The sequence below is a fragment of the Vigna unguiculata genome, chromosome 7 (assembly GCF_037176805.1).
Source record: "Vigna unguiculata cultivar grain cowpea cultivar isolate G323 ecotype 2 chromosome 7, ASM3717680v1, whole genome shotgun sequence".
Classification (NCBI taxonomy): Eukaryota; Viridiplantae; Streptophyta; class Magnoliopsida; order Fabales; family Fabaceae; genus Vigna; species Vigna unguiculata.
In genome coordinates this window covers 45,130,785-45,153,781 of record NC_140798.1, presented here as the reverse complement: position 1 = coordinate 45,153,781, position 22,997 = coordinate 45,130,785, and the positions used below count along the sequence as shown (strand labels likewise).

The 22,997-nt window shown below is 36.6% G+C and overlaps 5 protein-coding genes and 1 non-coding gene across 15 annotated transcripts; 3 read left to right on the top strand and 3 right to left on the bottom strand.

The window, feature by feature from the left end:
- The first annotated feature begins 469 nt into the window (after positions 1-469).
- LOC114192445 (putative splicing factor 3A subunit 1) lies at positions 470-4,859 on the top strand. Of its 6 annotated transcripts, XR_014996741.1 has the most exons (6): positions 470-618; positions 967-3,211; positions 3,326-3,624; positions 3,796-4,205; positions 4,304-4,375; positions 4,476-4,859. XR_014996741.1 is itself a non-coding variant. In XM_085676155.1 (3 exons), the coding sequence occupies exons 2-3, from the start codon at positions 1,049-1,051 to the stop codon at positions 3,593-3,595; spliced, it is 2,433 nt and encodes an 810-aa protein (XP_085532281.1). In that variant the 5' UTR covers positions 470-618; positions 967-1,048; the 3' UTR covers positions 3,596-3,857. The 6 variants fall into 6 exon arrangements, 2 of the variants coding, with proteins under 2 accessions (XP_085532281.1, XP_085532282.1); XR_014996743.1 differs by lacking the exon at positions 3,796-4,205; XR_014996742.1 differs by lacking the exon at positions 3,796-4,205 and having other exon boundaries at positions 4,255-4,375.
- Positions 4,860-8,386: 3,527 nt separating this feature from the next.
- On the top strand, positions 8,387-8,502 carry LOC114192834 (U5 spliceosomal RNA). The gene has a single exon (XR_003606153.2). It is a non-coding gene; the product is annotated as a U5 spliceosomal RNA (small nuclear RNA).
- A 567-nt stretch (positions 8,503-9,069) lies between these two features.
- Positions 9,070-14,520, bottom strand: LOC114191746 (Pentatricopeptide repeat (PPR) superfamily protein). 4 transcript variants are annotated; one of them, XM_028081116.2, is made up of 5 exons: positions 12,797-14,520; positions 11,961-12,213; positions 10,512-10,917; positions 9,904-10,015; positions 9,070-9,806 (listed from the first exon to the last, which is right to left on the bottom strand). In XM_028081116.2, exon 1 carries the CDS (start codon positions 14,486-14,488, stop codon positions 13,115-13,117), a length of 1,374 nt encoding a protein of 457 aa, XP_027936917.1. In that variant the 5' UTR covers positions 14,489-14,520; the 3' UTR covers positions 9,070-9,806; positions 9,904-10,015; positions 10,512-10,917; positions 11,961-12,213; positions 12,797-13,114. The 4 variants fall into 4 exon arrangements, with proteins under 4 accessions (XP_027936917.1, XP_085532283.1, XP_027936916.1 ...); XM_085676157.1 differs by having other exon boundaries at positions 9,904-10,010; XM_028081115.2 differs by lacking the exon at positions 9,904-10,015 and having other exon boundaries at positions 9,070-9,274; positions 9,349-9,806.
- Positions 9,624-12,401, bottom strand: LOC146884901 (actin-interacting protein 1-2-like). The gene is made up of 6 exons (XM_085676067.1): positions 12,385-12,401; positions 11,961-12,213; positions 10,687-10,917; positions 10,512-10,631; positions 10,387-10,458; positions 9,624-9,806 (listed from the first exon to the last, which is right to left on the bottom strand). The coding sequence occupies exons 1-6, from the start codon at positions 12,399-12,401 to the stop codon at positions 9,624-9,626; spliced, it is 876 nt and encodes a 291-aa protein (XP_085532193.1).
- Positions 14,521-15,180: 660 nt separating the features above from the next.
- MED21 (mediator 21) lies at positions 15,181-17,536 on the top strand. The gene is made up of 4 exons (XM_028079431.2): positions 15,181-15,541; positions 16,670-16,747; positions 16,873-16,924; positions 17,147-17,536. Exons 1-4 carry the CDS (start codon positions 15,335-15,337, stop codon positions 17,227-17,229), a joined length of 420 nt encoding a protein of 139 aa, XP_027935232.1. The 5' UTR covers positions 15,181-15,334; the 3' UTR covers positions 17,230-17,536.
- A 686-nt stretch (positions 17,537-18,222) lies between these two features.
- On the bottom strand, positions 18,223-22,997 carry LOC114191878 (CwfJ-like family protein). Of its 2 annotated transcripts, none has more exons than XM_028081323.2 (10): positions 22,689-22,997; positions 22,186-22,249; positions 21,738-22,106; positions 21,149-21,352; positions 20,892-21,059; positions 20,358-20,732; positions 20,148-20,227; positions 19,497-19,854; positions 18,894-19,106; positions 18,223-18,778 (listed from the first exon to the last, which is right to left on the bottom strand). In XM_028081323.2, exons 2-10 carry the CDS (start codon positions 22,219-22,221, stop codon positions 18,440-18,442), a joined length of 2,142 nt encoding a protein of 713 aa, XP_027937124.1. In that variant the 5' UTR covers positions 22,222-22,249; positions 22,689-22,997; the 3' UTR covers positions 18,223-18,439. The 2 variants fall into 2 exon arrangements, with proteins under 2 accessions (XP_027937124.1, XP_085521299.1); XM_085665173.1 differs by having other exon boundaries at positions 22,698-22,997.

Below are 22,997 nucleotides of genomic sequence, written 5' to 3'. Positions count from 1 at the left end.
AGTATAAATAAATAAATTTTCATTTCGTTAGAAAATTTTCAAATTCTGCGTTCTCTGCAAATATAAGGCTCCCTTCCAATTGCTTGAATAAAGTATTATCAACCTTTACTTATTTATTTATTTTTTAGCAACTCAATACCTAAAACAAAACAAAAAAAACACCAATTTATAGTCAACAAAATTAAATTATCCCAATATATTATCATGTTGCTTCTGATTGATTAAAAAATTCACTACAACCTTGTAAAACTTCAATGTCAATCTCTCTATATTTTAAATTAATCTTTTAGATTTATATATTTTTTCAAAATTATATTATTTTCCTATAATACAAATGACGATGGAGAGGTGGTGTGTGTTTGGGGTTAGTAATAGTAATATTTCTATTTATTTTAGAGGCAGTTAGAGTGTTTGGGCCATGTGCAGCCCAGCCCACACGAGAAACCGATTCTTGACGCGCTTGATACTAAAGAGCCCACAGTGTGCGCATTGAGGGAATAGTTTCGTCTCAGAGGAGAAAGATCTTCTCCCACCCTTGTGCTCAAGTAAGGTTTTCTCCTCAATTTGTGTTCTGCTGCTTCATTTCGTTCCTTTGGTTCTTGCGGGAGAAAGAATTTGGTAAGCAAGAGATTTTTGTCTTTGTTTTTCTCCAACTTCTCGATTTAGACCGCAGAACTCCGATTTTTTTAACCTACTATGAAAATTAACCCTTAGTTTTTTACAAATTGCATCTGAGAAGTAGCGCAATCTGCAGAGTTTGTTTTTATTTTTATTATTATCATAGTCAAGAATCTCTCCTTTTTTGTTATGGTTTGTATTATTATTATGTTGAATAATCTGTAATGTTTTGTCAGTTATCTCTAGATGTAAAGCAGGGTTTGCGTGTTTTTCTTTGCCCATTTCTCGAGTTCGTTAGGTTTACTTAGTATGGTTTTTTACATTTTTTTTGTTTTGTTTTCTTTGCAGGAGCAAGAAGCTGGTTTGGTGTTTCTTTTTGTTTCACCTTTTATGAATTCCTGAATTTTGAAGGGTTTTAGGGTTTTACAACATGTTAGGTTCATTACCTATATTGCCTCTCCCTGCACCTCCTGCTGATGGAAATCTAGGTCCTCTTCCTGTGTCTCAAGTGTCTGAGGAGAGAACTTTCAATGAGGAGCAGAACAAATCAAATTCAGCTTCTGTTCCAGTGCCAGCAACAGTTGCAACCCACACAAGAACCATTGGAATTATACACCCTCCTCCAGATATTAGGACCATTGTTGATAAAACGTCCCAGTTTGTGGCTAAAAATGGTCCAGAATTCGAAAAGAGGATTATTGCAAATAACACGGGCAATGTCAAGTTCAATTTCCTTAACTCATCAGATCCCTATCATGCATATTATCAACATCGGTTGGCTGAATTTCGGGCTCAGAATCAATCATCAGGGCAGCAAACTCCTTCCCAGCCTACTGACTCGGCTGTTCCCGAGTCAGCTCCAACTGCCCCTATCCCTGATAGTAATGGCATAGCAGCAGTAGAAAAGCTCGATGTTTCTGCCCAGTTTAAACCTGTTAGGAAAGTACTTGAACCCCCAGAAGCAGAACAGTATACTGTCCGGCTTCCTGAAGGAATTACAGGTGAAGAGCTGGATATTATAAAGCTTACAGCACAATTTGTGGCTCGAAATGGGAAATCTTTTTTAACAGGGTTGACAAGTAGGGAAGTCAATAATCCCCAGTTCCACTTTTTGAAGCCGACCCACAGCATGTTCACGTTTTTTACTTCCCTTGCGGATGCATATTCGAAGGTTTTGATGCCTCCAAAGGGATTGACAGAGAAGCTGAAGAAGAGTGTGTCTGATATGACTACTGTCCTTGAAAGGTGTGTGAATAGGCTGGAATGGGAGCGTTCACAAGAGCAAGCTAGACAAAAGGCAGAGGATGAGATAGAACAGGAAAGAATACAAATGGCTATGATTGATTGGCATGATTTTGTGGTGGTTGAAACAATAGATTTTGTTGATGAGGAGGATGAAGAATTACCTCCTCCAATGACCATTGAGGTGGTTATAAGGAGAAGCAAGGTGTCAGCCACGGAAGATGATACTGTTGAGCCTGAGAAGGAGGTTGAAATGGAAATGGACGAGGAAGAGGCTCAGCTTGTTGAGGAGGGCATGAGAGCTGCTAGTTTGGAAGACCCAGATGACGGGAAGCAAAATGAAGTCAGAGTTACTGAAGACCCTGAACCACCAATGAGAATTGTTAAAAACTGGAAGAGACCCGAGGAGAGGATTCCCGCAGAAAGAGATTCAGCCAAGTTCGTTGTTTCTCCTATCACTGGTGAGCTAATTCCTATTAGCGAAATGTCAGAACATATGCGAATTTCTCTCATTGATCCCAAGTACAAAGAACAAAAAGAAAGGATGTTTGCCAAAATTCGAGAGACAACTTTGGCTGCGGATGATGAAATTTCAAGAAACATAGTTGGACTTGCCCGGACCCGTCCTGATATATTTGGTACCACCGAAGAGGAGGTCTCCAATGCTGTCAAGGCAGAGATTGAGAAGATAAATGACGAGCAACCTAAGCAGGTCATATGGGATGGTCACACTGGTAGTATTGGGCGTACTGCAAACCAAGCCATGTCACAGAATATTGGAAATGAGGACCAAAATGATACATCTAATAATGAAGCCAAGAACCTTCTTGGTCCTGCTGCACCTCCTCCAAGACCTGGTATGCCTTCGGTTCGTCCACTTCCGCCACCACCTGGATTGGCTTTAAATCTTCCTCGTGGTCCTGTCCAGTATTCTGTTCCTCATAGTGGTGCTCTTCCAATTCCTCCACCCAGGCCACCTGTCATTCCGATGATGCCATCTGTTCGGCCAGCTCCTCCCCCTCCAATGCAGATGACTTCTGGACAGCAGTCAATTATGGCTGGCCAACCGCCCCCAATGCCTCCAATGCACCTGAATAACCAAGGATTTCAAATACCTCCACCACCAGGATCCCAATTTACTCCTGTTCCAGTTCCCCGACCTTATGTTCCTCTTCCTGTTCCAGCATCAGTTATGCCTATGATGCATCCACCACCCTTGCCACAAGGAGTGCCACCACCGCCACCACCAGAAGAGGCTCCTCCCCCACTCCCAGAAGAACCGGAACCAAAGAGGCAGAAGCTTGACGATTCTGCTCTGATCCCTGAAGATCAATTTCTGGCGCAACATCCTGTATGGATCGACCCAGTTAACAATTATTATTTTGTTAAATGTTTATATAGCATTATATGTAGCGTTAGTGCTTTTTTATCTATCCTAACTGGCAGTTTGTTTTATTGACTGTAGGGACCTGTTCGTATCTTGGTATCTGTTCCTAATGTTGATGAAGGAAATCTCAAGGGACAAGTTCTGGAAATTACAGTGCAATCTTTGTCTGAAACCGTTGGTAGTTTGAAGGAAAAAATTGCCGGGGAGATTCAGCTCCCTGCTAATAAGCAGAAATTGAGTGGAAAACCAGGCTTTCTCAAGGATAACATATCACTTGCCCATTACAATCTTGGTGGAGGTGAAACACTTGCTCTCACCTTAAGAGAGCGTGGTGGTAGAAAGAGATGAGCTTGTCGCTTGCATGTCGGATGAAGAAGGTTGTTGTAATCTTGGCCTTATTGTAAGGCATATGGACTCTTATAGTATTGATAGACTACATGACTTAATTTCATGAATTATATGTTGAATACATTAGTTTTATTGTATTTTTGAGACATCTTGAACTATTTACTGCTTTCTGGAAGACTGATGTTAATTCTGGAATACAGATTTTGGCACCTTGGCGCTTCTCTCTTGAGGGAATGGGAAGTAGTGGAGTTCCTTTATCTAATATGCTCTATTCAAATTACTTGCATCACTGATTATTGCTTTCTTTTGTATTTCAGTTTAGTATTTTTTTTTAATTGAGAAGTTTCTTTTGCTGTCAGAGAGGGATTATTTACATATTGACTTTTTGTTTGTTTTTTTCATTTTCAGTATTGCAATAATCAACGTGAAGTGATGATTTAGTGTTTTCTTTTTCTTTTCCTTTTGTCTTCTTCCTAGTGTTTAGGTTTTTGTCATATGTTGGATATTTTCTCGTACAACGACACTGTTGGACAGTTGGTTAGAGAGGCGTTGGTTGCTGAGAGCTTATGTACCTTTAGCTGGGGTATCTTGTTTGGGTTCTAGTCAAAAGGTTGTTTTATTTTGTTGTTTATGTCCTTAACCTAGATTATTTCTTGCAGTTGTTGGTTGGGATGGTTGTTTTTTGATTTGGTTGTTTTGTCACAACAGAAGTTCTACTTGGAGTTGTGGGAAGGGCTGTGCAGCTTAGCCTGATGTGTTTTTGAATGAGATGATGCGCAGGTAGAATGGTGAACAATCTTTTCTGTGCTGTTGTGATCTTTCACTTTTTATCTTGTAAGTTTTGTGCTGATGGCAGTTTCTGCCTGCCAATTTATTGCAGAATGGACCAGGTTTGGTATTTTAAAGAAGGCACCGATTCTCGTGTTCTTTTTTGGGATATGTTAGGAAACTTTCTGATTAAGTTAACTTGCCTCTGTATGATTAAGATTATCTGGTCATCCTTATTCTGCCATTGTGCATTTGTTTCTTCCCTCTTTTTACCCCCATCCTCCCCCATTGGCCTGAATTTTACGTGTTTTTGTGAGATTGTTAGTATCCCCTCATCGGAGCCCTATGTTTGACTCTCGACAGACTCACAAGTTGCAAACTGGTAAGCTTGCTTGCAAGACGCTCCCGGGGAACGGCATTGATGTATAAAAGATATTATTGAATTTGACTTCTGTTTCTATTTACACTGGGAATTGTGGTCTCTTACAAAACCTTATGATGCACCCTTTCTGTAGTCTTACCAGATTCCAACTACTCTAAGAAACACGTCATTATTGATACATAAGCGCCGAATAACGTTCCATTTGCCGTGAGTGAGATGATCATTGTTGATAAAAACATGTATGCAATATCAAACTATGCGTATTATCTATTTCTATTAGACTATAGATTTATGATTTAAAAAATAATCAAAAAGGTGAGTAAGATTAGAGATAGATAGTTTCTTTCTGTTTTAAATATAAGTTTTGTAGTTGTAAAAACCCACTTATATTTCCCGCCACATTTGCTTTGGATTTTCTTTTTTGTAAGTTGAGTCCATTTACTATCTTAATAAGTTATTTAATTAAAAAAATTATTAAATTAGTAAGACATTTACTAAGGAAATATTTTACCACAAGGGAACCAAGCGAAGTATTTTCGTACTAGAATGAACTTCCATCTTGGGTATCCGAATTTAATATTTGTGGATTAAAAAATAAATAAAAACTATTTAAGACGGAATTTATTTCAAGTTAAGTGTTAATCAATGCTAGCAAGGGAATCTTTAATCATTAATTTGTGAATAAAAGAAAACGGTCGACAATTGTTTTCTGCTATTTTTGTGATTTTTTATATTTATTTTTTTGGTATTACACACATCTTGATTATAAATCATGCATAGGATAACTAAAAATTTATAAATCTGATAATATTACAAAACATGAACGAACAAACAATAAGACCTAATCTTCTTGAAGCTGTTTGGAAATATGGAAAGTGTTTGGGAATTGAATTACTCAATCCCTTTTCACTTGTATCAATTAGTTTCTTGGCATTGTGCTGGCTCCACCATCTTCAGCTTCATCATGAACCCAATTTGAAGTGTTTAAATTTTTAAAATGCAGATATTAGAAAGCTAAGAACAAATATAAATAAGTAATCAGGGCTACACAAGAAGATAATGTTTGGCAACTCACCTTTTTAAAGTACAAAGTAGTTTCTTTGGCAATGTCTTGAGGGAGAGGAATGCACTCAACCATACAATGCCTTCGTTGCTGGGCCAATCCCATCACTGTCTCAATAAACACGACCTCCTTTCCTTGCTTTGCGAACATCATAACTAGGCACTTTTTAAAATTTTGAATTTCTGTCCACACATCTTCGTGCACAGTTCGTGTAGCAGATTCATGCTGATAAAAGGAAAAGACAAAGTAATAAGGTTAAAATTCCATCAAAATAAGATAGTACTAAATAAGCAATAACTTGTGGTTTCAACTCTTAAAAAACCGGCAGTAGTAGAAATTAAAAGTCACCTGAATTGGTAAAATGCAGCAATGACCAGGAACCACGGGTTGCCACTGTGACAACATAAGATATGTGAAATTTGCGATTGAAACAACATAAGATATGTGAAATTTGCGATTGAAACAACATAAGATAATAGTGTAACACATCAAACATGATTACAAACAAATACATAGAACTCTAAGAGCCAAATACCTGTTAGAACGACCATTTGATCTGATTGGATGATCTTCAATTTCATGTTTTTGTATTCATAACTTTTACTTCTTGCTGCCCACCAAACAAAATAAAAAACAGACAATTAAATCAAAATAATCAACAAACTAGAAGGATATGTTTCTGTAAATGAAAGATAAGTGCAATATGTTGAATATTAGTTTGTTCTGACTATATGTAATATGGTGGAGGGTGGGAAAAACACAATGCACTGGTTTAAACTGCAAAGACTATAAGATGCAACCAATCTAGAAAAGATACCATATCCTATTATTTTATGTTTTACCATCAGTTTTTCAGCTTCTTCATGCTCTCCCTTCAAACGAAGTTGCATAGCCTTAGCTGCCAATTGATTTGCACTCATCCCAGTCTTGACTTGAGCACTTCTTTCCAAAAGAGAGCCATCAGAATTATTACTCATCCTGCATAAAGCTTCCATCATTGGAAAACTTAGTTAGGCTAGATACTGCGGCAAAGATTAGCCCAACACCCTCAGCTACCACGTTTTGGTGGCTCTTTCGCTTTCCCCAATGCAAAGAATCTTGAACTTTAGGTTTTCTCATTTCATGGTGGCAAACAGAAACATCCTTTAAATAGTCCTGCTACCATTTCATTAATAGAGTATATTTCAGAATTCCAGAAAAATGTTATTATCACCAAAATATTTATTGGACATAAAACGAGTTGAAGGAACAAGAAAGAAACGTTAAAACCGTTCAATTCTGTCATCAAAGTTCCATTGTAGGAGCCCTTCGACCGTGCCTATCAGAAACTGGTAAATTTTCTTTATGTGCTCGAGCAAGAGTAGCTGCATTAGATGCAACATCTCAATCTTCGTTTACCAGTGCTACACATATTGAATCTTAATTTTAAAACTGTTTGCAATATTTAAATAAAGAGTTAACTCAAATTTAAAAACAGTTACCTTAAATTACATGTATGAATTACTTGTATGATGTTAATACAAAGGTTTTTGTTATATTTAAAATAAATAAATATTAATTTAAAAATATTTTAATGGGATTTATGCAACAATTTTAATAATGAAATTTCAAACATTTTTTTCTGACCAAGAAGTTAAAAGAAAATGAAAAGGTTGCACTTTTTGCCGACCGTTGAATCTCTGGTGTTGAACATTAAAATGATGATATGAAAAGATACCACAAATAGCAGAACTGACCTCATTCTCTTTTCTAGCAGTACAATCATCATCTTGATTGAAGCCATAAGAAATCGAGTCCAGATAAACTATTTGATAGGATTCCAATAAAAGATTTACACCATACTTCATTTCGGTAACCGGGTGAATCACTTGTTTAAGGCATGTGCATTTTTATGAATGAATTTGATAAGTGTTCCTCTGTAATGGTGTGAGACTGAGCTACATTGGTCCTGCAACCATTATTTTGGCTGAAGGAGAAGTTTCCATAAGCTACTGTAATTTCCTTTCATGTTCAATAACTTGTTTTTGACCATTGTCCACCACGTTCTGTCACTGAAACTGTGTTCCATTCCTAGAACTCTTTCATGTGATAGCTCATTATTATGTTGTGTATATATCTCTTTATTTCCAGCACTGGCAAAGTTGTAACTCAGTTTATTTATATCTGCTTCAGATAGGATATCATATTTTGATCTGATTACTTCATGAAGCCAGAAACCGAGTGTATGGTCATGGAGGAGGTTGCATTTTTAACTCTGGAACTTAACAAGTTTTGTGGGTTTGCGAGTATTCATATGTTTAGGTTGTTCAACTTTCTCTTTCATAACACCTGGTTTCTCATGTCAAATGGGAAGCGGTTAATCTATCTTCCACAGTTATATAACACAAATGAAATGATTTCTCTTACGAAACTGATTTTAAACGCTCAAGTAATCTTTATTCAGATAGCAGAAGAATACAGAGAAAAGGTTAAATGATAGTGTTTATATTTTTTCCAAGTCCCACATCGAACGATTTCAAAGGAGAAGTGGGCTGCTTACACTATAAGACGAAGGTTGGTTCTCTTGTATTACTCACGGAGCCGTGTGATAAGCACAAAGCGAACTATTCTTTCGCCTTTTACTAAAGAATACCGTGTGCTTGTCACTCTAAGCGGCATACGCCAATTTTTGAAAGGGCTTTTCTTTAGTAAAGTTCTGCAGTTCTAGTCTAAATTTTTTTGTATTGTTTTTAGGAAAATTATGCAATTTTTGTCCAAATACTTTCTTTGCTTTAAAAGTAAATTTAAAACAATTATTTTTAAAGTATAAAATATCTTGTCTGCTTTGGAAGTAAATTTTGAGATTAATATTAATAATAATTTAATAAAACTAATTTAATTTACACTGTTATAAATAAAAGTTTATTTGGTGGTTAGATTTAATTATTAGAGACCAAGTTGCTGTGCTTCAGTAAAAAGTATTAGATAACGGTGATATTTTATCATTCTAAAGATTGAATTTTATCATTCTAATGATTGAAAAATTTGGAATTCTACTGTTTTAGGAAATTTAAAATTTTACCAAGGAAATCTTATATCAGAAATTCTGTATCCGCATTGATTTGTATCTCAGAACAACGAATTTTTAAGCATACTATAAAAGTTAACCCTAATTTTGTTCAAATTGCATCTGAGAAATAGCGCAATCTGCGACGTACTATTCTAAGGAATTTGATGCTTGTTATTATTGTAGAAATTAAATGTTAATGAAGGCCTGGCCACTTAAGAGAAATATGAGCTTAGGATTACATTGTCGAGAAAACAAAAGTGTTGACATGTTCTTAATTCGAATTATACAGGAAAAAAAGTAATTGGATGGCTACAATCCATGATTCCTAAACAAAAACTGTACTAGATTGCTTTCAGCAAATGCCCACAGGGACAGGATTATATTGCTTTGATAAGTGGAAGTGCTATATTCCATTACCTGCATTGATATTTTGGTTAGACAAGAACATAATTTATCGTCAATTTCTTTGGAAATAACAAGCAGTTTCCCACCTCTGCAGATAACAAAAACCAGCTTGGATAAGATATCTGACTGTTAAGTCTTCAGAGACATCTATCAATTGTGCACACCACAATACTACTGCAATCTTAAATTTTTTTTTTACCACTACACAACCGTTGCATAAAACTGAAGATCATCAACACAATCAATACATGACAACTATCAATTTTCCTTACTGTAAAACTGAATATTCTGATGTATTGTTTACTCAGAAATCAAACTCCAGAGACGAACACAACCGTCCTCCCCTGAACTGACCACTCTATCATGATGGATAAAAGTTAATCCGTATACTCCACCTAAATGAGCACCCTTTATGGTTCTGCGGCTTGAAGTACACTCCGTATACTTCACACGTGTCAAGTGAACCAGTAGCTACCAGTGTGCTATCAAGTGACCAAGCTAGATTGTTAATACGTGCAGTGTTAAACATGTAATTAAGCTTCACCTGAAAGATAAAATTTTCAGTCAAATGCCATCTCATGAAGAATTTCTTTGGTCAAAACAACTAAGCATTTCAGTAGCTATTACAGTATTTATCATACATGAAGCACACAAACTTCAAGAAATGAGCCGCGTCTGTGTTGGAAATTGCGTCGGTAATTCGAAGTTTGTTGTGTTTTTGTCAGTGAGGAGGCACGATCATCAAAACCTATGCTGTATCAGATTTTGTTATTTTATGGTCCCGTTTTACATCATTAATTGTGTGTGGATATATCCGGGGTAGTACATTCAATGCTTAAACGTTAAGGTTATTGAACTTTCTTACAATTATCCTAATTTACAGAACATGTACATTACCACATTCATTTAATGAATGTCTTCTTTCCTATCCCAACATTGGAAATACAGTTATAAACAGTAGTGGGGAAGCCAAATATAACATTCAAAAACATGAAGAGGTTCTTCATTTCGTCATAGATCTGAGTAAATAAGTTTAACTTTCCCTTAAGCAAATCAAGTATTACGACCACTCAAATGTTTCATCAGTGCTGCTCCTTACAGAATCAAGTTTAACAAAAACATACTTGAAATTCAGATGCACTCATCATGATGGGTAAAGCAAGAATGCTACTACAATCAAAAAGATAGAGAGTCACCTATTTCAAAGAGGAAAAGATAGTGTATGGGATGAAACAAAGTCTAATGTTACCTCTTTGAAAGCACGGTCCCATACAACAGCTTCACGATTCAAATCAGCTGATGTAAACATGGTAACGTCTGGAGAGTATTTGATTACGGTGATCGCGCCTCGGTGCTTCTCGAGTACAGTCTGTTCAGTAATTGTATCCCCTGAGACTGAATAGATGCGCAATTTGCCGTCTTGCCCTCCCACTTGCTTCAATGCCATCAGGTGAAAGAGCAGCCGTGGTCACAATAAAGTCCAGCTTTACAGTGGAAAGAACTTTTGCACCGTTTAGTAAGACAACTCCAGATTCAACTGCAACGATGGCAAGCTCAGGGTGGTCAAGTGCAAGGCTCAAATCCTTAGGTTGACTTCCAACATCAACAGTTTCAGCAAGACCTAAATTATCCCCTTCAAGAGGAACTCTGTATACCTACATTTAATACAGACAAGTTTAATCACTATCTACTGAAGCCTAAAAAAATCTTTAGTTTGGAATAAAAGCAAGGTCAATGTTCGTTAAATCTTATGAGGAAGTAAAAGAAACAATTGACTTTTCACAAGATTGAAAACCCAATTATAATCTGCTCCCCCGGTGGACCAAGTTATAAAATCAAGAATTAAACAAATTTGCTTAAACTATTTTTGAGTGAAAGAGGAATAATGATAAGGAGTTCGATTTTACAGTAAGCATTAAAAAAAATTATCAACGATGCAAAAGGGTGCCTTGTAGACTGAATAATTTGACTAACAACCAAGCATAGATTAAGAATTCAACTCAAAGATGTGGGGTTGTGAATATCAGGTCCAAACAGTAGTTTAAAATGACCAAGAAAGTAAAATCAAGCAACGAGAGAGACATTTCATATGTTGCAAGCCTTGCTCAGAAAAAGATGATCACTCATTTTTCTATATGTTTCGATGTTATAAAATGGCCACCCAGAAACGAAATGGACTATTAACTGCTATCTTTTTTTAATAAAAAGCTGAACTTTATTCTTTTTATGCACTCTGTTCCAATATGGAAACAAAAGTTATGAATTGTCAATAATGATTCAAGACTCAAAGATAATTCATACGGAACTTACAATGAAAGGCACTATTTAGCTACATGGCTTCACAAATCTTCACCAACAAAATATTTGTTAAACAGTAAACACCGTTAATAGAGTTGCAAAAGTCAGAGGCCTAGATCTGGATTCATTGCAGACATAAGTTCAATCTCTAATACTGGAATCGACATAGTTGATTTTGCATGTACTTTCAGGATAAACATAAGCAAAACTGACTTCATGGTGTGGTGACTAGCCTACTATCAATCAGAAATATTATACTACATTTATCTAGAAACAATTCCACAATCATCGTATATTTCAAACGTGGAGCTTCAGTGTTTGCAATGACGAAATAGATGAACCAAATATGTCTGTATAAAGATAAACCATAAAGGAATGATATCACATGTCAATCAGTTACCTTGTTGTCAAATCCAGAAGCAATAACACCATCTTCCCCAGCTACCAACAATTTGATTAATCCGAATTGTTTATTGTCAACCTTGCCAGCGTATCCCTTGCCTGGAATCCATCTAATGATCACTCCATCATAGCTGCTGGTCAAAAGCATCTTTTCACTTTTTTTGAGAAGAGTCAAAATGGTGACATTTTTCATGTGACCACATATTGACAACGGGCTTTTATCTAAATCCTTAGCAGAATATAAATTGGTCCTGCCACCAAGAGATATAGTAAGCAGAAAATCATTCAGCCAAAGAGATGTAGCATATCAACCACCTCAATTGAGCTACAGAAATTCCACTAAGATATCAAGAAAATAGTAAAATCATTTATTTTTCTTTCCCAGTGGGCTGTTTAGCTTGTTATAATGGAAATGGAAGCACCAAGCGAGCAAGTCCATATATCTGCTTAGTGTACAACCTTTTCCATGGGGATTTATTTCTAAGACAAAAAATAAAAAGAAAAAAAATGAAAAGTTTTGTTAAAATTACTTTATACACAACTTAAACAAATTAGAGAAACTATAAAGAGATAGTTTCTACAAATTAGCTTGTGCATAAAACAATTTTAAAATTAAGGAAAAGTTCATTTCCAGTTTTCTTCCTAATTTTCTCTCATAAAATCCTCGTAGAGAAATTCGTCAAAACAAGACCTATGTTTTATTACCATATCATTTTAATTTAATCACAATTAGATGCATCTCATTCACTTTATCCTATAGAAATCAAAACGAAAGATACTATTGAATTAAAGTATAATGCAAAACTCACAATAATTTAGATGGAAGTTACCTACCTCCTGGGTTGGAGAATCTACAAGTAATGCAACTGGTGACTTGATGACCCTTTGTTGGAAGGGGGAGCTTAGAAGGCCTCAGTTAGCATATCTCCTTCAACAAAAGCTGTGTCCAAACAAAACTCCAAGCCTTTAGCACTTGATTGCAATTACTCTTCATGGATATTCATCTTTGCTTTGTGGACTACAGATTCACCTCTCTGATATAGATCTAGTTCAATGCTTGACAGGATTTGGAGAGTCCAGGCTATCCCTGAAAATACGTATTTTGGAAATAACAGAATCTCACTGCATATTTACTGAAACCCAATATAGAATTCATGCCAACACCAATTCATCAGAAGGCTCAAAATCTCCCAACAACTTTTCCGACTGACAAACCAATAAAACCAAAGTTTTCCACACATCCTCACAGCAAAATCTCCCACCTACCAAACCACTCAAAACCTTCCCTAGCAACTCAAAATCCCCTTCCTTGCACACCATACCAACGAACTCATTCAAACTGGAGGAACGCGGAACATAGCCTTTAAAAATCATCTCCTCCAAAACCAACCCAGCTTCCTCAAACTGCATACACCGGCAAAGCCCATCAAACAGGGTGCGGTAGGTCACAACATCAGGAACACATTGTCTCCTTGGCATGTCCCGAAACAAATCATCAGCCTCCCTCCACTTCCCCTCTTTACACTGCCAACCAATAACCACATTGTAGCCAAAAACATCAGGCTTCACACCCTCTAATCCATCATCCAAAACCCTATAAGCCGCTTCAAACTTCCCCTCCCTACAAAACTCCCCAATTAACACATTACAGGTCACAGAATCCGGCTTTACACCACCACTCTTCATTTCCTCCAAAACCCTGAACCCTATATCCTTCTTCCCCCCTTTTAAAAACCCTGAAACCAAAGTGTTGTACACCACAGCATCAAGCTTCAAATTGTTCCTCACCATCTCATCTTTCAGCCTAACCGCGGAATCAAAATCGCCCACCTCGCAAACAGCTTTAATCAAATTAGTGTACACAAAAGCATTAGGCTTAATTTTAAAAACCCTCTCCATCTCTTCCTTCACCTTGAACGCCTTGGGAAGGTGCAATTGAGGGCTTTTGCACAGCAAGTTAATCAGAGTTCCGAACGTAATTTGATTCGGACGAACGCCTCGCCTACGCATTTCGTTGAACAGCTTCCACGCCCGATCGCGGTCGTCGGTTAGAGAACAACCGTGGATGAGGATGTTGTAGGAGCATGCGTCGGGACCGCGAAAGCGGGGGAGGTGCGGCAGGAGGCGCGTGAATGAGGCGAAGTCGCGGCAGGAGAGCAGCGCGTGGAGTAGGGAGTTGAAGGAGCGGAGGGAGGGGGAGGGAATGGAGAGGAAGGTGCGGAGGGCGCGCGATGGGAGGCCGGCGCGCGCGTAGGCGGCAATGACGTGGCGGAGGAGGGGTTCTGGGGTAGGGAAGCGCGTTTGGGTGTGGAGTTGGTTGAGGAGTTGTTCCATTTGGGGGAACATTTTGGCTTGGGCAAGTTTGGTGATAATGAGGTCATAGGAGCGGAGGGAGTGGCGGAAGGGGCGGGGGGAGGGGTGGTTAGGGTTTGGGTTGAGGAAGAGTTGAAGGGCAACGGAAGGGTCTTTCTGGGAGCGGAGGAGAGAGGTGAGTCGGAAGGAGGAGATGGGTTTGGAAGTAGACATTGCTGTGTGTTTCTTTAACTTCAGTTGCTTTGTGTGTTTCAGTGGTGTTATGGTGAAATTAAAATTTTGAATGGCAAAAATAAAAATTATTTGTCAAAACATTTTTTTTTTTTTTACTGTATGATATATATTGTCTGCTTTGGAAGTAAATTTTGAGATTAATATTAATAATAATTTAATTAAACAAATTTTATTTACACTGTTATTAATAAAAGTTTATTTGGTGGTAAGATTTAATTTATTACAGACCAAGTTGCTGTGCTAGTATTAGACAACCGTGACATTTTATCATTCTAAAGATTGAAAAATTTGGAATTCTACTGATTTCAAGTTCTTCTTCTGCTGATTTTTCTTTTGCCAGAGGTTTGATGTTGTTTCGTTTGGTTCTTGAGAAGGAAAGAAAGAACGTGATAAGCAAGAGATTTTTTTCGTTGTTTTTTCTCGTAACCTCTCAATTTGTACCTCAGAACTCCGAATTTTTAAGCATACTATGAAAATTAACTCTCAATCTCTATATTTTAAAATTATTGTTCTAAAGTTATATCTTTTTTCAAAATTATATTATTTTCCTGTAACAAAAATGCACATTACCTAGTTGTGGGTGTGTTTGGGTTAGTAATTATAATATTTCAGTTTAATTTTATAGGCACTTAGAATGTTTGGGCCATGTGCAGCCCAGCCCACAGCGAGCCCACAGTCTGCGCATTGAGGGAATAGTTTCGTCTCGGAGGAGAAAGATCTTCTCCCACCCTTTTGCTCAAGTAAGGTTTTCTCCTCAATTTGTGTTCTGCTGCTCCTAATTTGTGGTACCATATCAGGAAGTAAAAGTTCCTCCACAGAGTTGCAATGGATATAATCTCCCAATTACAAGAACAGGTTAATTTGATTGCACATTTAGCTTTCAATAGCATTGGGACATTGCAAAGGGATGCCCCTCCCAATCGACTGTCGCCAAATTATCCTGAACCTCCGCCACATCCTACAGAGGAGGGCACAAATTTTTCAGAACAGCCAAAGCTCATGAGTTCTACTTTAGTCAAAGCTGCCAAGCAGGTATGTAAATATATCTCTGGTTCTTGACACATCAGGTTTATTTTCTTGCAAATCTTGCTTCCATTTTATCACGATCTCCCAAGTCCCAAAAATGGTTCATTCGTTTTTGATAGGCCGATTTGGATATCAGTTGCTCCTACAAAGGTTAAATCTTTTGTTTGAACTGATGTTCTAAACTGGATGCCTGCCAGTGATTTAATTCAAATTTGAAGACCTATAACTGTATTGTCTGGTGACTATTGTGTTGTGCAGATTGAGTTCTGAACTTCTTAGCCGTTTCCCTTCTTTGGGTATAAGTTGTTTGGTGTTGTTGGTGAACATCTGGTTTTTCCATAGGGGCTCCAAAAGTTCCGGTGTTAATTTTAGAGGTTTAGACACTGATAGAGATGTTAACAGGCTTTGGCGTTCTCAATCTGTGATTGTTTGGTTTACATGGTTGGAAAGATATGCCGGATTTTATTTTTTTTTTGTCAAATGATGCCTCTGGAGTTCATGTAAGATCATAAAATAGTTCACTTAATTTCTTCGTAGTGTCCTACTAATGGTTTTTCTAGGGGTATCTTTGGTAGAGATGTACATAGATATTGGTATACTGTGTTGTGTCCTGTTCTTAGTTTTTTGGGTTTCCTTTTATTTCTTGATTTAATTGTTGAAATTTCTTGTTCTCGTGCATTCAATCTATCCTTAATAAGTTCCATTAACTAAAGAAAAAGGTTCCAGACATAGCTTAATTTTCTGAAGTAAATTTTCTGAAATATATTATATGGATCATACTAAATAAACATATTCTACGACTGGCATGGGTGCCTATGGTATTATTTCTCGAAGAAAAATGCTCTCGTTACCTTTGAATAAAAACAGATGGATTGTCCTTTAGGATAATAGAGAGATACAAGATGTGGTATCAAGTATTCCAATTGTGTGTTTGTTTTAGAGGACAACATGCACAATACACGCTTAGAAATTGTAAAGCAATATTGGATGTATACGTAGAACCAATTTATCCAATTGGACTCGGGCTTATTTTTTCTTATTTTCTGATGCTGAACTTCATTATTTATTGAGCCTCCTGTCTCATTATTTGATCACTCATAATTGGTCGGTTTAAATATATGGGTTTTTCTGCAGTTTGATGCATTGGTTGCAGCTCTTCCAATATCCGAGTCAGGTGAAGAAGAACAGCTTAAGAAGATAACAGAACTACAAGTGTGTAACTCACACCTCACTGAGTATTCTTCTTATCTGATTGACTGGTCAACTTAATAATAAGTAAACTAATTGTTACAAACAGTGTTTATGCTTTTACATTGCTTCTGCATTTTGCCTTCCAGGCTGAAAATGATGCAATAGGCCAAGAACTTCAAAAGCAGTTGGAAGCTGCAGGTGTGTCCAATTCTCTATTTATATCTGAACTCTGAGCTTTATATCTTGATTTCTCTGTATAACACATGAAAGTGTAAATTCCTGTTATGCGTCTTGTATTGCATCTGTAATGTGCATTCACTTATAATTCTGACTGAAAATGCAGCTGTAATGTGCTCTGGACTTTAGGATATCTAGAGAAGTTATGAGTCTAACTAATACTGTGTCTGTTCTTGATGTCAGAGAAGGAATTGAATCAGGTTCAAGAACTGTTTCGACAAGCATCAGATAATTGTTTGAATTTGAAGAAACCAGATGACAATTAGCTACATGCGTTTTTGGCTAGATCAGAGTGATGAATTTGGCCACAAGTATCTCAACTTGACACAAAGCAGGGACTGCTGCAGCAAGATTTTCCTTTTCTCCATGAAGTCTTGGTTAACTGAAGCATTATATATATATATATATATATATATATATATATATATATATATATATATATATATATATATATATATATATATATTGTTTTTGCAACTTTTGCATGTCGGACGATGTTTTGCCAAATTCATAGTTGTTACTGTAAGTATATTCCTGCTGTCTATGGAGAAATGAAACCCGTATTGATACCAAGTGTTCTTTTTACCATCTTTATTCATGTCAGTCTCTGAAAAGTAGGCATCTTAGTGACACCTTTTTATCCTTAATAATTGTAAGTTAATGTTTTTCTTAAATATTGACGAATAATGTGTTAATTCTTAAATCAATTTTATTACGATAATGTCATTCCCTTAATAAATTCATTTTCTATGTTGTAAATATAAATATTAATGTAGTTTTCGTGTCAACAAATTAGAATATAATAATTAATATTGTATTGAGAACTGAGTAAAAAAGAGTAGTTTACTTAATCTTTGTTAAAAGAATATCAAACGATGCTTATTATCCTTTACTTTTAGACTAAAGATTTTAAATTTAAAAAAGAATCAAAAGGGTGAGTTAAGATTATAGATTCAGTGTCCTTCTGTTTTAAATTTAAATTTTGTAGTTGTAAGAACCCGATTATATTTCGTGCGACATTCGCTTGTTTGGAATTTTCTTCTCTGTAAGTTGCGAGTCCATTCCATTTCTTAATTAAGTTATTTAATTAAAAAGAATATAAATTAGTGTGACATTTATGAAGGAAACATTTTACCACGTAAAGGAAATGATAACAGTAATTTAAATAAATCTGTAAAATCATTGCAAAGTTCATACGAATAAACCTATAATTCTTCTAAAATAATTATACCATCTTGAGTTCCCTATACTGGTTGGGATCTTCACAAGCTAAAATTGTAAATTTGATGAAATAATGTACAGTACATGAACAACAAATAAACAATAACTCACATTCTTATTACCTTTTTTGAAAGGTAATGGGTGCAGAACACCGCCACATTCATTTCTATCACTAAGATATTGTATGCCAGGACAGATTCCAATGTAGATTAACTAAATCCTTAAATCAAAGAGGCCTAATCTGTAAGATGTTTGTTAAGAAGTTTCATGAAGTTGTTTTGTCCAGTCAAAATGATTCCACTCTTTGGAAAAGTTTGCAACTGCTTGTTTTTGTACCTCCACGGCCTCGTAGCGTCGTCGTCTATACATGTCCTCCTCTGCCAATTGTAGCATGCCTCTTACCACATTCAATCCAAGACTGCTATTAAACTGTTTTTCATCGTCAATGACATGGACAAAACCCTTGTTTAAGCCAAATTCAACGTGGAAATATGGAAAGTGCTTGGGAATTGAATTACGCAATCCCTTTACACTTGTATCAATAAGTTTCTTGGCATTGTGCTGGCTCCACTCATCTTCAGCTTCATCAATAGCCTGTCATGAACCCAATTTGAAGAGTTTAAATTTGAAAATGCGGGTAATAGAAAGCTAAAAAAAATATTAAAAAAGTAATCAGGGATACATAAAACAATAATGTTTGGCAACTCACCTTTTTAAAGTACAAAGGAGCCTCTTTGGCAATATCTTGGGGTAAAGGAATGCACTCAACCATACAATGCCTTCGTTGCTGGGCCAATCCCATCACTGTCTCCAGAAACACTACCTCCTTTTCTTGCTTGGCGAACATCATAATTAGGCACTTCTTAAAGTTTCGAATTTCTGTCCACACATTATCGTCCACAGTTCTTGTAGCTGATTCATGCTGTCAGATGAAAGAAAAAGACAGAATTACAAGGTTAAAATTCCATGAAAATAAACAATAACTAAGTTGTTTACGGCACAAGACCAGGCCGCTCAAAAATCTGTAGAGCACTTTCAGTTCAAGTCAAATTAATGCAACTTAATGCTACTACAAATTCATGCAATAATACTAATCTACCAAATTACTATCTCAAGTTCAAGAAAGCAGTATCAAATACACTTAAATTCTCATCACTATCATCCATTTGAATATTCTCTTGGACTAGCATATCACTCATATTGCAGGGATTGTGCTAAATAAACAATAACTTGTACTGGTTTCAACTCTTAAATAAACAATAACCAGTACAATAACTTGTACTGGTTTCAACTCATAAGAAATTGAAGTCACCTGAATTGGTAAAATGCAGCAATGACCATGAACCACAGGCTGCCACTGTGGCAACATAAGATATGTGAAATTTGCGATTGAAACAACAAGATGCATAGGTCGATTTGGATTTTCTAAACAAAAGAGGCAGCGCTCTTGTTGAGTCAAGAACCTATTGGTCTTTTTATGGATCTTGCTGTCATCACCTACTTGCTTCTTTCTACTCTTTCTGCTTGGACCATCCTCAAAATCATATTCATCATCAGCCTGAGTGGAAATACTAAACTTCTTGTTCTGCATTATCTTGTGAGCAAGATGCATATCAGCATCATCTTCTCCTTTCTTCTGCCCAGCAGCAGGTATCTTTTGCATAGCATTCCTTAAACAAGTAAAAAATCGCCATTAAAAGCATTATAAATAACAAAATATTACAAGGATGCATGAAACTGTAGAGACCACTAATAATAGTGTAACACATCAAACATGATTACAAGCATAAAAAGAATAAAGAAATGCAAACTAAAAATAAATAACGAGAAGCCCAGTTTTTTTCTGTAACAAGAGAAATGTTAACTAGGGCATAATGTTTTCACATTAAAAATGAATAAATTGTGAGTGGGATAATGGACAAGAACACAAACAAATACGCAGAATTCTAAGACAGCCAAATACCTGCTAGAACTGCCATCTGTTCTTGATCTAATTGAATGATCTTGATTTTCCTGTTTTGTGTTCATAACTTTTACTTCTTGCTGCCCACCAAACAATAAAAAAATACAGACAATGAAATCAAAATTATCAACAAACTAGAAGGATGTGTTTCTATAAATGAAAGATAAATGCAATATGTCGTATCATCTATTTCCTTATTTTATGCTTTACCATAAGTTTTTCAGCTTCTTCATGCTTTCCCTTCAAACGAAGTTGCATAGCCTTCGCTGCCAACTGATTTGCACTCATCTCACTCTTGACTTCAGCACTTCTTTCCACAGGAGTGTTTGCTTCTAACGGAACATCTTCCAATTCAACACTTTCCAAAACAGAGCCATCAGAATTATCACTCATCTTGCTACCGAAATTTTGCATAAAGCTTCCATCATTAGAAAACTTATTTATACTAGATACTGCGGCAGAGATTACCCCAGCACCCTCATCTACCATGTGTTGGTGGCTCTTTCGCTTTCCCCAAGACAAAGAATCTTGAACTTTAGGTTTTCTCATTTCATGGTGGCGAACAGAAACATCCTTTAAGTAGTCCTGCTAGCATTTCATTAACCGATTTAAGTAAAGTGCAACATAATAAATTTCAAAATTCCAGAAAAAAGTGATCAACACCGTAATATTTATTGGACATAAAACAAGTTAAAGGAACAAGAAAGAAACGTATAAAAGTTCTTTATTTGTCATCAAAGTTACCCTTTTAGGAGCCCTTCGACCATGCTTGTCCGAATCTGGAGAATTTTCTTCAGTTATCCCTTTTTGTCTATTTTTTATAGCACGTAGATGTGCTCGAGCAGGAGCAGCTGCATTAGATGCAACAGATGCGGTCAACTCACCCAGAGAACCCCACCTTTCTTGCACAACCTGCACATATCAATATAAGTAAATGGCAATTTTTTACCGGATGACAAAGATGTATTTTTATATATGAACAAAAAGCAAGGCAAAATAACCTCATTAAAGTTTCGTCCTTCTCGAGCTGCTTGTTCTTGTGAACGCTTTAAGGCTTTGAGTCTCCAACTTGCTCCTCCATCCCCAACAAGGGAAGAAGATAGAAGTTGGTCAGCACCAACTTTAGCTCCATCCTTTTCTTCTGGGTAACCACTTCCACTATCCTTCAAATATGGATTCATTTCCTTAGGATTTACTTTCTTTGGCTGAAAAACAAAGCAAACAAATATGCCCTTTTATACATTGGCCGAGAATGAAAGATGAAGACAAGCTGCAAACTGTATGACAATGTTCAATACAAGCCACAACAAATGGACAGCCACTTCAACTATCGAAATTTCAACAGAGAAATTGAAACATTGTTCCCCAAAAAAGTCCTTTTATCTCTAACAAAATAAATATATCAATAATGAAATAAACAAATGATATAAAATAATTCTCCAGAAGAAGGCCAAATGATCAAACCATTTTATCTTCAGGAGGCATTAGCTCACCATGTCACTGCCTAATACATTCTTTTAGTTATGTATGTTAACAGGAGATCTAAATATATTTACAGCCAGAAGGGAACGATATTTAACCGAGACATACCTCCTCAACAGGAACCTCCGACACATTCTCTTCTGTTTCCGCAACTGCAGGTTTCTTACTTTGAGCCCTGAGCATCCAATCCAATCCCATTTCTTTTCTCGCAATTTCCATCTCATTAGGGAAATCATCCCTTTTATTTTTTGATTTACTCTTTCTCTTTTCATCTTTATCACTCTCACTTTCACTTGAATAAGGAGAAGAGTCTTCATCGGACGAATACCACTTCTTCTTCCTAGATCCTTTCTTGATCTTAACTAAATCGTCATCAGAACTGTCCTTAGAGCTCCTCCCTTTCTTTTTGTTCTTTCTCCTACTCTTATCTGATTTTATCCTTTCTTTCGAGGCAGAATCCAAGTCCTCATCATCCACCTAATACATAATACACACGATCATACATAGGCAATAGGAACAATAACACTCACACTAAGATAAGAGTAGCTCTACTCACCTGATCCCGGGGAATGAATTTCACACCTGAAAACATTTACTAGATTCCTAAATGGTGCCAATGCCTGCATAATAATAAAATAAATATACAATCAACAAGACGAGGAATTTGAATGGACCTATCATAATAATACAATCAATCAACAACATTTTAAAACAATATTATGACCTGTGATAGCATGGACCTGAATTTGAATGAACATACACTGAAGTTGCAACTAAAACGCAGAGTTGAAACCATATAGAGAAGGGAATTGCAAAAGTAGAAATTACAAAAACTGGAAACTGGAAACTAAATCAAGGAATCAGAACCAATCGGTCCAATTCTCATGCATTCAAGATTTCAATCTCTACAACTACAACAGATATTATTCTAATACAATAATCAAATTGAAAGTTCAAATCAAACCTAGATTAACCAAACACTTCTAAACATTCACAGCTACACTAAGGAAAACAAATTTGAGGATAAAATGCAATAGAAAAAAAAAAAAAAAAAAAAACCTGAAGTACAGGAAAGTGGGTGCGGGTGGAATGCCCCAACGATGGGGAGCCAATAGTTGGTTCAGCTACAGCGAGACGATACACGTCGCAGCCGTGGGGGTTTCTTCGTCCAGAGCAACAGCCTTCGGCGCCGTCGATTTCGTCTCCTCTGTGGGGGTTTCGTCGTCCAGAACGAACCTGGATTTCTCCGCCCACAGCAAAGCCGCCGCCGCCGTGGATTTCGTCTCCTCCGTGAGTGACCAACGGTGGGTCTCGTCTCTCGAGCTCTGTTGTGTGTGAGTGAGAGAGATGAGAGAAAGAAGCGAAACA